Here is a 16,136-nt window from a genome sequence, read left to right on the forward strand (position 1 = left end):
ATGGTGATCAGAAAACTTTTATATGGAGCAAATTTCCTGCCAAAACTCCACAAACAAACTAAACAAGTTTTACAAATGCCTCATGATTCACTAACAAACAGTGTGGTTTGCAAATACAAAACACCATCTACAACCTAATGCATTTAGTTTTGCAAATAAAAATCTATCAAACAAACACATTACATTTTTCGAATAAATCATGTTTCAGAGACAAATTCAGCAGGTTTTACAAGTACACACATCTATTTTCTACGAGTACAAAAAAAAATCACGTGACTTTTGGCAGGAATATTCCGCCTTGGTTGTGCTGAGAATTTTCTCACTAATGTCCTGAGTTATTCTCTACAGAAGCAGGGGCGCTACCAAGTCCATTTAAACGGAGGGGGGTTGAGTAGAGCAAGTTAACAGCCCCTGCCAGCGAGCATCATAAGGGCTTCCTCAACAAAAAGCATTTGGATTTTTCCGAAATTTGCAGAAAATAAGATTTGCGACAAATACACATTTATGATACCTACACATTTTGTTCAGCAGGATAATCCCCTCTCCATCCACAAGGGAACCGAAATTTGTAAAATGCTAACACATTTCCGGGTTTCAGGACTCATTCCTGCACCACTTTATATGCCCTACTTTCAGCTTCCAATACTAACAAATAAAAAATACTGACATTTCCAGCTCAATACTTGTAAATATGCAGACATCAAGTTCTTTTAAGAATGCTGCCGTTACTGATATTCCTCGCAGGATCGATTGGATAGCATACATTGACATTCCGAGCGGATATTTTGCTTATCAGTTATGCATCAAGTGCCTCTGCCAGCAGCCCTGGCCTTACTCAATGCCTGTCGGGCAGGTGCATAATGGGCTGGAGAGTAGGAACAAGCAAGGCTTAATCCTGGGGCTAATGTAAGAACATACATTCGATCGAGTCTCTTGTTCCCTCCACAATTATTTTCGAAGCCTCTAGAGTTTATAGATTCGTTGGGGCGGAGCAGGAAAGTTGGCCAACAAAAACTTTAAAAATCTTGAAAAGGAAATGTTGGGCAAGACTTCCATTTAAAGGGGACCTATCATGCGAAATGCACTCTTGTACGTCTTTTATACATGATTATGTGTCCCCGGTGTGTCAGGGAACTCACCAAGTGTCAGAAAACACAACCCTCTCTCTTGTCCTCCATACCCAAATCTCTAAAAACGGATCTGATACAGACTGATACAGATTTGAAATATCTCTGACGTCAGAAACGAGGAGGCCTATATGGGCAACTCTCCACCTATCAGGGGAATGAGAGGTTGCCGTGGCATGGTAACAGCATGGTAATATGACGCTAGTGCCTCGCCCTCCTCCTTTATAGGAGGGCGTGGTCAGCTGCATCTCATTTGACACAGAATCAGCCCTTGTGAAGACAGGGCTGGAATAGAGCGAAATGAGGCATGGCTAAAATGCATGATCTGTTTGGTATTTTGAAAAAAAAACTTCACAAACATGTTTTATATAGGTATGGCCCTACAATATATTATTCAAATATAGCATGATATGTCCACTTTAAGTCAGAGATTAAAAGTCATAGCTTATATCAAACTCCAACAAAGAAAAAAGATTACACTGACAACAAGTGTCCAAAAAGTTGTTTCTTGACAGCTACAGTGCAGGACAGTGGTTTAAAATACATGCAGCTTGGAGGGTAACCTTTTTCCTCACGTTTTCTCTTTCTTTTCTTCCCCAGTTTGCAGGAGACTATTCTTAGCCATGTGCAGCGAATCGTCAAGGGCGAGGTGACCATGGCGATGAAGGAGCAGCAGGCGGTGGTCACCTCCAGCATCATGCAGGCGATGAGGTCAGCAGCCGGCACTCCCGTCCCCACAGCGCACCACGACTACCAGACGCAGCAGGCCAACATCCTGCAGCTGCTCCAGCAGGGCCAGCTCAACCAGGCCTTTCAGCAGGTAACACATGCGCACACGCACACACACACACACACGCACACACACCGATATAACCAGGAGCTGTAGCTATAGCAGCCTCTGCAGCTGAACTTTATGTACTCGCTGTTTTCCAATACTGTGCACTGATACCTATATCAACACAAAAGGCCCCCTGGACTACAAGGTCCAGAATGTCAATATATTGCTACTACTTCACACTGTCGATCTTCTAGATGTGATGCTGACACTCATTCTTGGGTTTCTCCTATCTGGACTATGGCTGAAATAGTTTGTGTAGACGCAAGGTAGCAGGGTTTCCGCTAGGATTTTTTCTCGCCGGTCAAATGTCCGGAAATAATTTATTTTACCGGACAAATTTGAAACTTTCCGGTCATGTTTCAATAATAACAATAAGAGTTGTGTAGCAGAGTTTTCGTTGGCAGGTAATTACTGGACTATGACCGGATATGCTGATGTTTAAAACTCAGTTAATGGGAGTCATTTTTATATTGCTTCAGTTTATAATCGTATCAGATCGAAAAGTTCAGATTCATTTTTCAATAAATGATTCAACAAACAACATAATTATTACATTCAAACAAACTACTTATAGTAGATAAAGTACATTATTCAAGAGTTTACATTAACTTTGGATAATAACACGGGAGAAACGGATCCTCTCTTTTCCCCTCTCCCTCTCTCTCTCTCTCCTGACAGCCCGTCAGTTTCTCATGCAGCTCGCTAAACAGTGGGCGGGGCTTCAGGTGCAGAGCTGAGTGTCTCAGCAGCAGCTGATCTGATCTCTCTCTCTCTCGCGTCCGGTTATACTTCACTCGTGTTTATGTCCATATCGATCAGATCCAGCTCTCCTGATCGGCCTTTATAGAGAGCGCCGATCAAACTATTAAGAGTGAATATCGGCCGATAAGCATCCCTAATTATTACCGGACATTTTGACCGGCAGGTTTTTAATTTACCGGTTTTTAATAAATGTTACCAGCTAAAAAACGGTAATTACCGGCTAACGGAAACCCTGGAAGGTAGATGTGTCTGTTGTGTGAGAGATCAGAAAATCTGTGTATAAATGTGTAATAGGGCTGCACGATATTGAAAAAAACTGACATTGCGTTTTTTTTTTAACCTGTTAAGCCCCAAGGTCCCGGCGGGTACTTTACCTTTTTTTTCACGACACTGTGTCTCAGGGGATCTTAATATTTAAGAACCTATTAATGTGTTATACCAGATTAACGGAAATAATCTCAGCTAACTGACGATACAAACCATTTTTACCAAAACAAAACACAAGTCTCATAAGAAGCATCTAAATGACCCCTGAACGAAAAATGCTAACGGACTTTGGCACAGAACTCAAGATAAAAGTACCCTTATTACTTATCGTAGCTGCACATACAAGATATCCGATTAAAGCTGAGGTTCCACAGATTATTTAGGTATATAGAATCATCACTGAGTCATCCGAACTCGCAACAGGGGAAGCAAACACATACATCACAACCATGATCACAACACGTACCTTTACGGAACTTTTACGGGAGATCGTAGCTGTCAATCTGATCAAAAGACGTGTTCAATGGCATTAAAACGAATTGAAGCAATTGTTTATAATCCATAATTCCATTTTTATGTAAAAATCGGAGCACAAAAGTTAGCTGCTAATGGTAGCCACCAGAGTAGCTGCTGCTTCCGGTCTTGGCAATATACACACACACACACACACATTACATTATTAATCTATGGATCAACCGATTCAGCCGCGTTTTTTCTCGTTTTAATTCCATTGAACACGTCTTTTGATCAGATTGACAGCTACGGTGAGACAATCTCCCGTAAAAGCTCCGTAAAAGGTACGTGTTGTGATGTCTGTGTTTGCTTCCCCTGTCGCGAGATCGGATCGCTTATATACTATACTTAAATAATCTGTGGAGTCTCAGCTTTAATCGGATATATTGTATGTGCAGTTTAGATAAGTAATAAGGGTATCTTTATTTTGAATTCTGTGCTAAAGTGCGTTAGCATTTTTTTTTTTTTAAATGAATAAAACCGCACGTCCCTGCGGTGTGAATATCGCGGTTATCGCCATGACACAGTATATCGTTCAGCCCTAATGTGTAATCAGTAGGGCTGTCAGTCGATTAAAATATTTAATCGCAAATTAATCGCATGTTTTTTTTATCTGTTCTAAATGTTCCTTAGAGGAATATTTTTCAAGTTTTTGAATACTCTTATCAACATATGAGTGGACAAATATGCTTTATGCTAATGTTTATTATCATTTGAACAATGACAAATATTCCCATGAATATTAAACACAACAACCTCTGAACATTACAAATATTCGCCTCAATTCAACCTGGAACCTCTCTCATTCAATAGTGTGTGTGTGTGTGTGTGTGTGTGTGTGTGTGTGTACTGTGATAGATCGTTGGAGCTATGTGCAACTCAGGCATATGCTCGAACGGGAGCTGCCTGGACGCTGCAATCATGTTGCGCGCACTATCCGTGCTGAGTGTGCTGACTTTTCGTACAATGTCCCACTGTCTGGCTTCCTGCATAAAGTCAAGTGCTCGGCGCAGTTGTCGGCGAAATGTCGCTCCTCTGTTTTCATTTAAACAGCTCCTTATATCCGTTAGCGCCGCTAGCTAGCACCAGATGCTAACAACAACAATACACGTAAGGTCTCTCTCGCTCGCGCCACACATACACACACCCTCCCGGTCCTCCCGATGGCCAGTCAGTGCCTGCCGGTGAGCGTGGAAGTGTGGTCTGCAGGAGCGGGGCTGTCAGCATCAGCTTGTAGATGGTATTTTAAACTCAATGCGCTCTGAGGCTACGGGGCGGCCGAGGACAAAAAATACACATGCGTTAATCGCGTTAAAATAATTAGTGGCGTTAATATTTTTTTGCTGACGCGTTAACTTGACAGCCCTAGTAATCAGTAAATGTGTATATTAGGGCTGTACCCGAATATTCGTTCATTGGAGTACTATTCGGGTTTCAATTTCGTGATTCGGATATTCGTTTTTTTTTTTTGCACTGTGGTTGCCAAATTGAATTTATTGAAATCTCCAATACCAACGAAAGGCTTGTGCCTCTTCAGGGGGTGCTAACACTTAACCATAAACTTTATCGTTTACTTTCTCCGTCTTTATATGTAGGTATGACTTTTCTCCGTCACGTTGTTTCCATAGCAACAACAACTTCCTGTCAACAGTGCTAACTCTCCTCCAAAATAAAAGCATGTCCATACAAAATAGGAAGCCAAGCCAAATTACACTTAAGACGTATACAACTGCAACGAAAGTAACAAACACAATGCAATATCCTTTTCAATTTCAAAGAACACAAATTGGTTTATATACATGAACAAATAACTATAAAACAACAATACTGTAAAATAACAAAATGAATGCTGTGAATAAACCGAAATACACGGGCCGAATATTCGCTGCGGATTACTACCGAATATCCGCAGCCCGAAAAATGGTATTCGGGACAGCCCTAGTGTATATAGAACAAATAAAGATAAAATAATAATCGCAGTGTCGTGTTTACATAATAAAAATATTAATGCAAGCCAGAAGTTTAAAAGTTCCACAGCATAACAAAATGCTTTTAAGTTTTATTCACCTTATTTAGCCCCGCCCCTTTCCCCACCTCTTGTTCAAACGCAGGTGTGTTAGTTCTTACAGTTTAGCACTAGCAGCATTGTAATCAATGCATTTTATTTGAGCTCATTAACAGCTACACTGCGCCCTGGAATGCTTTTACAATATTACATTTATCCTGTTAGTGGCTGGCAGGAAGATTTATGCGGTTTTGGCGCAGTGGTTAGAGCGTTAATCATCAGATTAAGGGGCTCCAGTTCGAAACCCGCCTCGGCCGTTGTGTCCTTGGGCAAGACACTCTACCCGCATCTGCTCCTGTGGGTAATGTCCACAGTATTTACATTTCTAATATGTGTAATATGTAATTGTAAAGCGCTTTGAGCACCTGTAAAAGCGCTCTAATTAAAAAATGTTTTATTATTATTATCCAAAATTGCCATTTGACAAAATGCTACCTCACTCCCCAGAAATTGCGTCTCTTTTTTCTCTTGCACTAATCTTCAAAATAAATGAAAAGCAACATATTATTTAGCATATGGGTATTTTCCCACTGTACTGAACATGCATTTGACTCGGGTTTGGACCAAATTGTGACTTCTCTGTACCGTAACATCCCTAATCTAATATTAACCTACTCTAAGTGGCCGTTTACAACCTTTTCCCATCCCCCATTCTTAAGTCTCTGGCTATTTGTCATCATCCATGTTTTGTTCATATAATTCAGTCTTGGCTAATGGACTTTTTGATTGACCCATGAAAACATTGAATGGCCTATCTAAGCTCTTACTTTAATACTTACTCCCATTCTTGGCAGATTGTGTAGTTTATTACATTCATCATCATGTGTCTCTTTTACTAAGAAAGAAATGGCTTGTACTTTAAAACTGGTTGACTAGTCTTTACTTGAGGAGGCCCACTGTGGCTGTACATCAATGCTTTTCTTCTAGATTTATTACATAGAAAGAGATATTTGAACATGAGTTTCAGTGTTCAAAGATTCATAAATTGAATTTGAATGTAATTCCCTCCCTCTTTCTTTCCCTGCAGGCTCTGTCAGCCACTGATCTGAACCTGGTCCTGTACGTGTGTGAGACCATCGACTCCCAGCAGGTGTTCGGGCAGCACCCCTGCACTCTGAGCCAGCCCGTGCTGCTGTCGCTCATCCAGCAGCTCTCCTCCAACCTCACCACCCGCTCTGAGCTCAAAATCAGGTGAGCTTACGACATATGCCTTTCTTTGTCAGGGCTCGACAGTAGCGGTTGCCAGGTTGCCATTGGCAATCATTCAGAAAAAATGTCAACCACTTCTTGGCCTTTGGTTGCCATCAGTGGCAACCAGTTTTTAACATAAAGAAATAAGGACAGCAAACAGCAACATGTGCACCCCAAAATAGATAAATGTTAATTATTTGTTGTATTAAGAGTGATATTTAATTATTGTTGTGACCAGTCGGAACCTGATACTTAAGTTGCACGTGATTACGGAGCCAGAAAGTGATGCACGTTTACTCGCGTGCGCGGTGCACCGTGTGTTTGTTTTACAAAAAATGGTGACGCAAATTCAGTTGTTTGACTGTGGGGTAAAAAATTCGGCCAACCCGTCAACATCTCAAACGAATGTTCAAAGTGATCCTACTGATAAAGCGCAAGATGAACCCGAACGAAAAGCAAAGAGGACATTTGTAAGGTCTTGGGAGACGAAACATTCTGCTCCGTTGTGCATTCACTTCCGGTAAAAGTTCCTTCAAAATAAGAGTCCCGATGTTAGTACTACCAAAATAAAAGTGCTAAACGAAATTTTACCATAGGAAAATATTGGCATACAAATATAATCACTTCTATAAAAAGGTAACACATTTGAAATATAGTTAGACATATTAAAGGTAACTTACAGTATTAATAATTCATATCTAATTCTTAACTGTGAAAGGTTTTCATTTATTTAACATTAGAAATGTAATAGTCTGGCCAATCCAAGACTTCAATGCTGAAGGGCCAATGGATCTATGGTGGGGGTCAGCATAAAGGTCAGGAAAACCCACATTTGAAAGGAAGACAACGGATGACCAAGAAACTAGTGACTTGCTCAATTCATTTGTGAGGGATCTGTGAAGAACATGACAACAGCTGCACTTCTGGTATTTAGTATACCGGCAATTGAGGGGGGACAAGTTTACTACCACTTAAGTTTCAAATAATTGTGTTAATTACTTATTGTAAAGCATTTGAACATTCTTTTCTGTCACATTTTCATTATTAAGTTGATGTATAACTGTATAGTATCTTAATTATTTAAAAAATATGGCAACTGTATTTTCAGTTTTGGCAACCAAGAGCTGATAAAAGTGGTTGCCAGCCTGGCAACCACTTTTAAAAGTTAGCGTTGAGCCCTGTTTGTACAGTATGGGATTTGCTTACTCAATTCCATGGTAGCATTATTCCATGCTTAAAGGTTACACAGAGAGTTAACATTTTACGTGTGATTTGTTAATATTTTTTGATGAACACACTATTCCGAATAGACACATCTCCTAAATGCATTCAAATAAGGGGTGCACAGTTAAAAAAAAAAAAAAAAGTATAATTGATATTATTTTTTTACTGATATTGCAATTGTATTATGATTAGCGATAATGACTAGTATATTAAAATTATCATTGCAGGATTTCTTTAAAAGGATCTGTACTTTTTTATTTAGTATGTCGGGATTTCTCTGCAGCATCACAATATTTAATTCTGATACTTCCCTAAATATTGTGCTTGCTGCGATGTAGATATTGCGCTAGTCCATATTGCGATTTTGATAAAATATATTGTGCAGCCCTATCTGACATACAGACTTTGATGGCGATGAAACTGTCTTGAGATATAAAACATCAATTCATGTTGTTAAGCGGCAGACCACACTTTAGTGTTTCCATCGTATACACGGCTGCTTCACAATTTTCTGAAATGTCATGAAGTCTGCAGTTACACGACTGACTGCGGAGCTGTCCTCTCCAATGAACTTGAACAAAACAGTCGTTCACTTTCTTTACACTTCTAGGATGAGCAACTGGAACAGTGACAGATCATCGATCACTTATATAGTCATGACAACCACATAAAGGACAACATGAGTACCAGGGCTCGAGACTAACGTCGTCCTTGTGCAGAGCTACAAACAGGTCATAGGACAGATTATGTTACCAGAGAGCAAGAATAAAAGGAGTACATAAATTACATACATTTTAAAGTAAAAAGAAAATCACTTGGTATTCTCATAGGATGTTTAGGGCCAACTTATCCCTCATCATTTGTAATATTATTATTAGCATTGCACACTACCCAAATACAACCTATACTTTTTCCCTGCTGCTTATACAAATGCCTGGAGGAAATATTGCAAATGCTGTAGGACATAAAATGAATGGCAGTGACATTGGGGGAAAAACCGTTAAACCAGCCAAACAAGAAATCTTGTTGTGACTGCAACACATTGCATCTTTTTTACATTACATGTTAATTAACTGACGCTTTTAGCCAAAGCGACTTAAAACACATCAACATCGTAAACGGTCCTACAGGAGCAATTCACAATGAATCTTCTTGCCCAAGGACACTTCAACATATTGACTTCAGGGGCCGGGGATCGAAACTGCTATCCCTCTGATTGGTACATGCCAATTTAATGTGTGTAATCCAAGTGGTTTTCACAGCACATGAAATCCACCTAAGTCTCTCTTTTCAGTTTGTTTTCTCACACCACTGTGGTTTGATATAAGACCTGTCTTAAAGTGCAGCAGGTGTAACTTGTGTTTAATCAAAAACCTGCGAGCTGTGTAGGCTTACTTCTCCCAAACAAGTCTTCATTTCAATTTAATTGTCTCCCAAAGCAATAGCAGCATCACACGACTTCTCTCCTACACAAGCCGGAGCCTGTGCTATCGTCCATCAGTAATAAAGCCCATCTTTGCTAAACTTTTGCTCCCCATCTCATCTCCATTGCATGTTCATTATTCCTCGTCTCCCGAGTGCTACGCGGTGCTAAACTGCTGACCCCATCACCCCGCTCCGTCTGTAGCCCAGCTACATGACTGTCCGGGGAGCGCCCATGATCCGGTGAATAGCCTCGCAGTTTTTAGATGCAGCTTTTTATCGTTCTCTGCCTTCTATGCCCTTGTAGTTTTCATTTTTGTTGCAGTCTCGTCCGTTCTTTCCTGTTTTCATCTCAAGAACTGTTGGCTGTGTCCTCACCTCACTCCCTTCATGTATTGTTCTCTTGTACACTCTTGCATCCCTTGTCCTTTTATTATTTTCTCCCCTAGCAAACCTCTTTCTGAGTCAGAGTCCCTTTACAGCGGCACTCTGTGATGGGATCACCTTTCTAGTTTGAGTTTACGTTGCAGCTGCCTACTGCTGCTAATATGGCCCTCTGGTGCCGCTCTGTGCCATCTGGAGAGAGATGGGGTCAGTAGGGTGTGGTTCAGTCCGAGGCATTATTAGGACAGAGGAAATGGGTTGTGGTGTAAGAGAGTTCAGTAGATACATCTTAGAGCTCTTGCCTACTCTGCAGGAAAACTCATGGGTAAATAGAAGTAGATTAATATTAGGAAAGGACAAAACTATTGTACTTGTAGAGTAAAATGTTTAGGCTTTGCACAAGATAAAAGAGCCTTCTGATTGATAGTAGCTTAGAAGAATCCACAAAAGATTTCCAAAGAGAAACAAAAGCAACGTTGGGATTGTTAGGAGCAGAGAGGATCGTTAGCAGGATCATTAGCTGCTTTTAAAGAACACATTGTTGTCCGAGCGCATGCCAGAATAATGTGAACTAAGGGAGCATAAAGAGCAACTTTATGAATATTTCTGAATGGTTTTAGTTAGCAGATTATCTCCTGCAAGATATTTACTAGCTATCAGTATCTGTGGTGTTAAGGTCCTTACACACCGAGCCGATTTTCGGCGTCGATAGATGTCGGGCCGTCGATGAGCGTCGTGTCTTCCTACTCAGATTGGTGTGTACTGCACCGTTGTGTCTTTTCGGCCGTGCCGCCACCGATTCGATGTTGAATCGGTAGGCTGTCGGCCAAAGGCCGTAGGCCAAAGAAATCACTCTGATTGGCTGTTCAGCTTAGCGAATCAGTGCATGAGAAGCGAAACGGAAGTGAGGGACCCAAACAAACTATTAAGAAGGCAAATCTGAGATTTCATTTAACTCCAGCTCTCGACACAGGTTCGGGAAAGCCCCGTGAGCTTCTCGTTGTAAAGTGAAAATGGAACGCACACGCTATGTTGTTTATATCACGCAGTCTGTTCTTCTTCTCTCGGTGTATCACGCAGTCTGTCTTCCAGTTGCCTCTTTTGAATGACGAATACACACTACCGCCGCCTGCTGGTCTGGAGAGTTATTGCCACTCACGCATGTGCAGTTCGTACGTGCTACTTGGCCGTCGGCTGAAGTCTTTGCGGTGTGTTCCAGTGCGACACATGGCCAAGACGCAGGAGACGTTCCGTCGGCACGTGTTCTTTGGCGTGCTTTGGTGTCGGTTTGGCTTTAGATGCCAAGACATTAAATGTCATAAAAAGTATGTTAGCAGTATTATGTGGACCCGATGGTCCTGTGATGTGCGTGTCCAGTCGAACTGTGGCCAGAGGCCAGCTGGCAATATGGGTTCGGCTCTAATGTTAGCCTGGCATCAGGTAGTGCTCTGGACGAGGAGATGAAGGGTCATTTTAACTGTAAAGACAAAGACGGCAGGAGAGCGGGACAGAAATAGTTTAACCACCAGATGTCTGACTAAAACAATTAATTGAGGAGTTCAATGTAGTGTAGTCTGAGTAAGAGGACAGGATGCAGGTGACAGGAGGTATAATTAAATTTCGAATCCTAGTTATACAGTCACACATGTGGGCCAGCAGCCAGGAAGTGATCAAGGACGGGGCTTGACATTGGAGACTGATAGAAGCATTGAGCCTTCCTCTGTCCACACAAGTCAACCTCATCCTACTGACTGCATATCAGTGAATAGAATGGTGCAGTGAAGACTTGTTTGTGTAGGCCAGACGCTAGCATTGAAAGGGCTCACTAAGAATAAGATACAGTATGTGGCAAACACACATTAATGATACTTGCACGTTTTGTTCAGAAGGATAATCTCCTCGTAATAACACCACTTTCATAATAGTTGAAGCATGAATGTAAATGCCAAAAGTTAACGTTAGGCTAAAAAACAAGATACGTGGTCACAGTTGCATGGCTGCGCCTCACCACCGCTAAAGGCTGTTTCATGTTCGACGTGATGACATTTAGTAGTCTTATTTATTCACTTATTAGCAACTGCCGTTTTTTGACAGTAACAAGCTTTAGACATTCATTCATTTTTTCTCATATAACAAATAGTGAAAATCTCTAAAGCTTATGTTAACCACATGCTTCATTTTAAGACAATTGACCAAAAACACATTCAAATTTGTTTTGACTTCGAGACAAAGGAACCGGAAGTGGTTAAGTCGTAACAAATTTCCCGGTTTGACATTCATTTTCAGATCAACATATATTACAATAACTACCATGGCTAAAGACTGCGATTCACTTCCATTCCTGCTTGTACCCACCGTAGATCATGTTACCTTACTAGAAATCAATGTTCTGTCATGTCATGTCTCCGTCTTGTGTCCCTGCTCAGCTACCTGGAGGACGCCGTGATGAACCTGGACCACGGCGACCCCCTGACCAGAGACCACATGTCTTCCGTGTTGGCCCAGGTCAGACCAAAGCTCTTCACCTTCCTGCAGCAGGACCCCCACAGCCCGCTCAGCAAGAGGGCGCGGCGCCTCATGATGATGCTGCAGGGCCTCGTCAGCCACTAGTCCCACCATGTAAACAGTCCTTTCCTCGTAGATACAGATAATGCGTCCATTTTCGTTACCAGATCACGTAGAAGAGAATGCAACAACTTCATCCTGCTAATTTTTTCAGAGATAAAATCTTGGTTGGAGTAGAAGACAAGGGAAGTGAAAAGACTGAGTTTGATACTTGTTGTTTGGTTTAAGAAGAACGTTCCCTCCAGTCCACCTGTCCCTATTACCAGGTCCTTCTCCCGGTACCATTAGTTCTTAACCCCCCTTCTCTACCTGCACCAGGGAAGCTTCGACTTAGGGAGCTGTTTTTGTTTTTTCTTGTCCTGGAAATACCTTCAACGCAAGACATTATTTGTCCAGACAACTCCTAAATTCACTGTAGATTCTTGCAGTACTTGGTTACCCAAGAGGCATTCTGGTTGCCTCCCCTCCTTTTATTCCCGTCAGGACATGACAGCCGGAGAGCCTAATATTTCTGCTAGTGCCCGTCTCCCAGACACATCGTACCGGACACTCCCTTTGATGCCTCTTCCTTCAAATGTGCAAAAGACTCAAAGAATGTTCAGCTGAGTGGTCAACAAGACCAAACGTCGCTCTTTCTTTTAGTTTTTCGGGTTTTTCTGACCCGTCAGTCAGGCATGTTGAGTTTTGGAATACACGTTTTAATGCAGGGTCTGCGTCTGGGCTAGAGGAGGAACAAAAGTACCTCAAGAAGACATGTTTCGCCTCAAAATGTAAGCCTGCTGTTTTGGAAAAACAGCAGGCTTGAACATGTTTTTTTTCTTTTATAATACAGACCAGCATCTTTTCTTAAGCCAACTTGGAATCCAGTACTCTGTTCTCAGTTCAGGTTCTTTCTAAACATCTAAGTAAATCCCGGCTACCGAAAATATGTAACATTCAAAGCCATTTCCTGTTTGTGGCATATTTCCTTTCAGTTATTTCTTAATAGGGTTGGAGACAACAACCTCGCCTGGCCAAATCTGTCTGAGTGCTTTGAAGAGGATCAACACGCTAAATAGTTTTACTGAAAGTTGATTTAAGTTATTCCTGTGTCTGTATTCAGGAAGAAAAGCATCTTTCTTTTACCAATCTGGCCTTGTTTTCAAAAATCCTTCTAATAGGGCTTTCTGAAGGATACAAATAAAAAAAATTCTAAATGTGAAAAATATGTGTGATGGTCTTCGGAAGCTGAAAAGGATTCTGCTTGTTTGGAGCCCATCATGTAGTGAGACAGCCGTCCATGTGTAAATTGATTTTCCCCCCTCGTATGCCTGCCCCTTTTTTATATAATCATTTAGCATTTGTAAGACTTGTATACTTGCTTTAAAAGTTGTCAACAATAATTATACCACATAATACAACACTTCCTAAACATAATTGTTAATGCTGATGTTGTTTCATCAGGCTTCTCCAGACCATGTTGATGTGCAGTTACTTCCCATAGACTGTAGGAGGCAGCACTTAGTTGGATTTTGTCATTTGGGTTCTGAATTCAGAAATCATTCCTGCTCCCAAACAGTGCAACTCTGCACATGTTTGTTTATCTTTAAAGTTTGTTCAAAGTGTATGATAATGTGTACAGCCCATTTACACACATTCTTGTTTAGATACACACAGTTTTTGCTGATTGTAAAATGAAAGTTCTGTTCATTTGAACCTCTGTGTTTAGAATTTGGATTTGTCTAGCAAGTGCCTTATTGTATTTTACATGTTTTACCTAAACATTTGATCCCATTTGGGCCTTTAGACATGTTTGAGCATTATCCCACAGCAGCTCCTTTATACTTTAACAAGCATTTACGGCGTTAAAATGTTGGATCTGAAGAAAGGCTCAGCACAGGAGAATCTGTATGTTTTGTTTGCAGACATTGGACTACCTAGACAGCCGATTCGGACATATATTTGAATGATCATGCAACAGAGAGGTACTTTTTGACGACTGCCACCCTCACCTTCAGTTCAGTTCCGGTTATTGTCCTCACAATGAAGGACGGGTTGTGTTACCCCGAGTGGGAGCTGTGTGAGAAACAACCGAGGCTAGGGAGTATGTTATAATTTCCATTCTGTTCACTTGCCCTCTGCTTGTATGATTATGTTGTATCTTTTACAGTTTATTTTACCCTAAAGATTTTTGGAATAAAAAAAGACTTGTTCACGTTATTGCGTCTTTATTCGTTTGGTTGTTTGTTCTGTACTTCTACATACCCTAACCCTTAATACATACGGGAATGACTTTACCACATTTTATTAAGAAAATAAATGTGTTCGTCTTATCGTGGCCAAAATATTCACAATTCACAATGTTATAAGTCTTCTGAAAATACTCTTATTATAATTTTGCTTAGTGTCTTTTAGAAAAAAATATCTAATGTAGGAAATGTTGTTTTTAGTCAACATAATTTAAAGAGAACAATAACAGGAAATAAAGGAATAATAACAAATAAAAAAAGCCCATATGCATAAATACATAAACAAGTCTGTTCAGTTCTACATTAGAAGCACTTTATGTATTACTTTTTACCATGATGGCGAGCAAGAAAGCTCCTTTTACTCACTTCCGAGAATACTCTCATTTGTCTAGATCAGGGGTGGGGAACCTCCGGGGTGTATACGGACCGCGAGACTATTTGGTACGGCCCTCGAGGTCATTTATAAACACGCAAAAAAGAAAAAAATTAAAGAAATCTAGACCGCAAAATAATTAAACAAGCGAGTGTGCCTGTTTTTCCTGGCTAAAGTCAGGGTCCTTGAACACAACGAGCCTTACGTGTCATCACGTGGTATATGTCTCGTCTGAGTTCTGACCTATTATACATCCATGGTTCTGACGGAGAGCACCAGAACGCCGCCAGGCACTTCAGATAAGGAGCCGCAGTTTCTGCGTGGCTGTGTCTTTAGTTGAAAGCCCAGTGGCGATCTGTTCATCTGTCATACTGATCATACAGTCAATAACTTTGTTGTTATTAGCATCTGGTTAGCTAGCTATGCTAACGAATATAAGAAGCTTTTTCTACAACCAGTGAGGTAAAGGCACATCTTTATATGATCATTATAGTTATAAAAAAACAAGAGAATAGTAAACAGGTATAAAATACTATGACAGTAAAAACAAGTTATTATTAATAAACAAGAAAACTGTTTAAAATATCTATAAAGAAAAAGAAAATCTGCTTTCAGTTCTGTTTCAAATGGGTGTTGAGAGATGTATCCAGATCTCTTAATGTTGCTCTCAAAGTGCACCAGATTGATGCTTTTAACTTCAACATTTGCATGCCCCCGGACCCCCCTAAAGGAGGTTAAGTCCACCCCCCCCCCCCCCCCCCACTTAAATCATGTCCACATGGATAGGAAACTAAATACATTTGCACATCTTGTGTCCATATCTTTCTGTTTGGGTGGTCATGCCACAACCGGGTGTGCACGTGCATGCATGCGCGAGTCATGGTAAAATATCTGGATTAAGAGGTTGCTTTTTCTTTGCACAGAATGAAAGAAAGGCCAAATGCTGTGATTTTAGTATTTTTAAGCAGAGGTCAATCATTTGTAGGGCCCTCGGAGGATGTTGAAAAAATTGAAATGGCCCTTGAGAGGAAAAAGGTTCCCCACCCCTGGTCTAGATAATGGAAGATCACCACAATCAATTTATTGTATTTATCTGAATCATCCCATCCATAATGGAGACCCGCCTTGCTATGTTAACTTCTATGTGGTTGGAAAGAAACATCTACACAGAGTTGAT

General features: G+C 40.8%; 1 protein-coding gene across 5 annotated transcripts in view; it reads left to right on the forward strand.

Moving 5' to 3' along the window:
* Window positions 1–14,557, forward strand: part of edc4 (enhancer of mRNA decapping 4) — a 72,894-nt gene extending 58,337 nt beyond the window's left edge. For all 5 annotated transcript variants that reach the window (XM_034205904.1, XM_034205905.1, XM_034205906.1 and 2 more), the window contains 3 exons: window positions 1,728–1,947; window positions 6,600–6,763; window positions 12,220–14,557. In XM_034205904.1, coding sequence (XP_034061795.1) covers window positions 1,728–1,947; window positions 6,600–6,763; window positions 12,220–12,403 — 568 coding nt within the window. In that variant the 3' untranslated portion in view covers window positions 12,404–14,557. The remainder of the gene's footprint in view (window positions 1–1,727; window positions 1,948–6,599; window positions 6,764–12,219) is intronic.
* The last annotated feature ends 1,579 nt before the right edge of the window (window positions 14,558–16,136 follow it).

This window comes from Gymnodraco acuticeps, unplaced genomic scaffold (genome assembly GCF_902827175.1).
Source record: "Gymnodraco acuticeps unplaced genomic scaffold, fGymAcu1.1, whole genome shotgun sequence".
In the NCBI taxonomy this organism is placed as follows: domain Eukaryota; kingdom Metazoa; phylum Chordata; class Actinopteri; order Perciformes; family Bathydraconidae; genus Gymnodraco; species Gymnodraco acuticeps.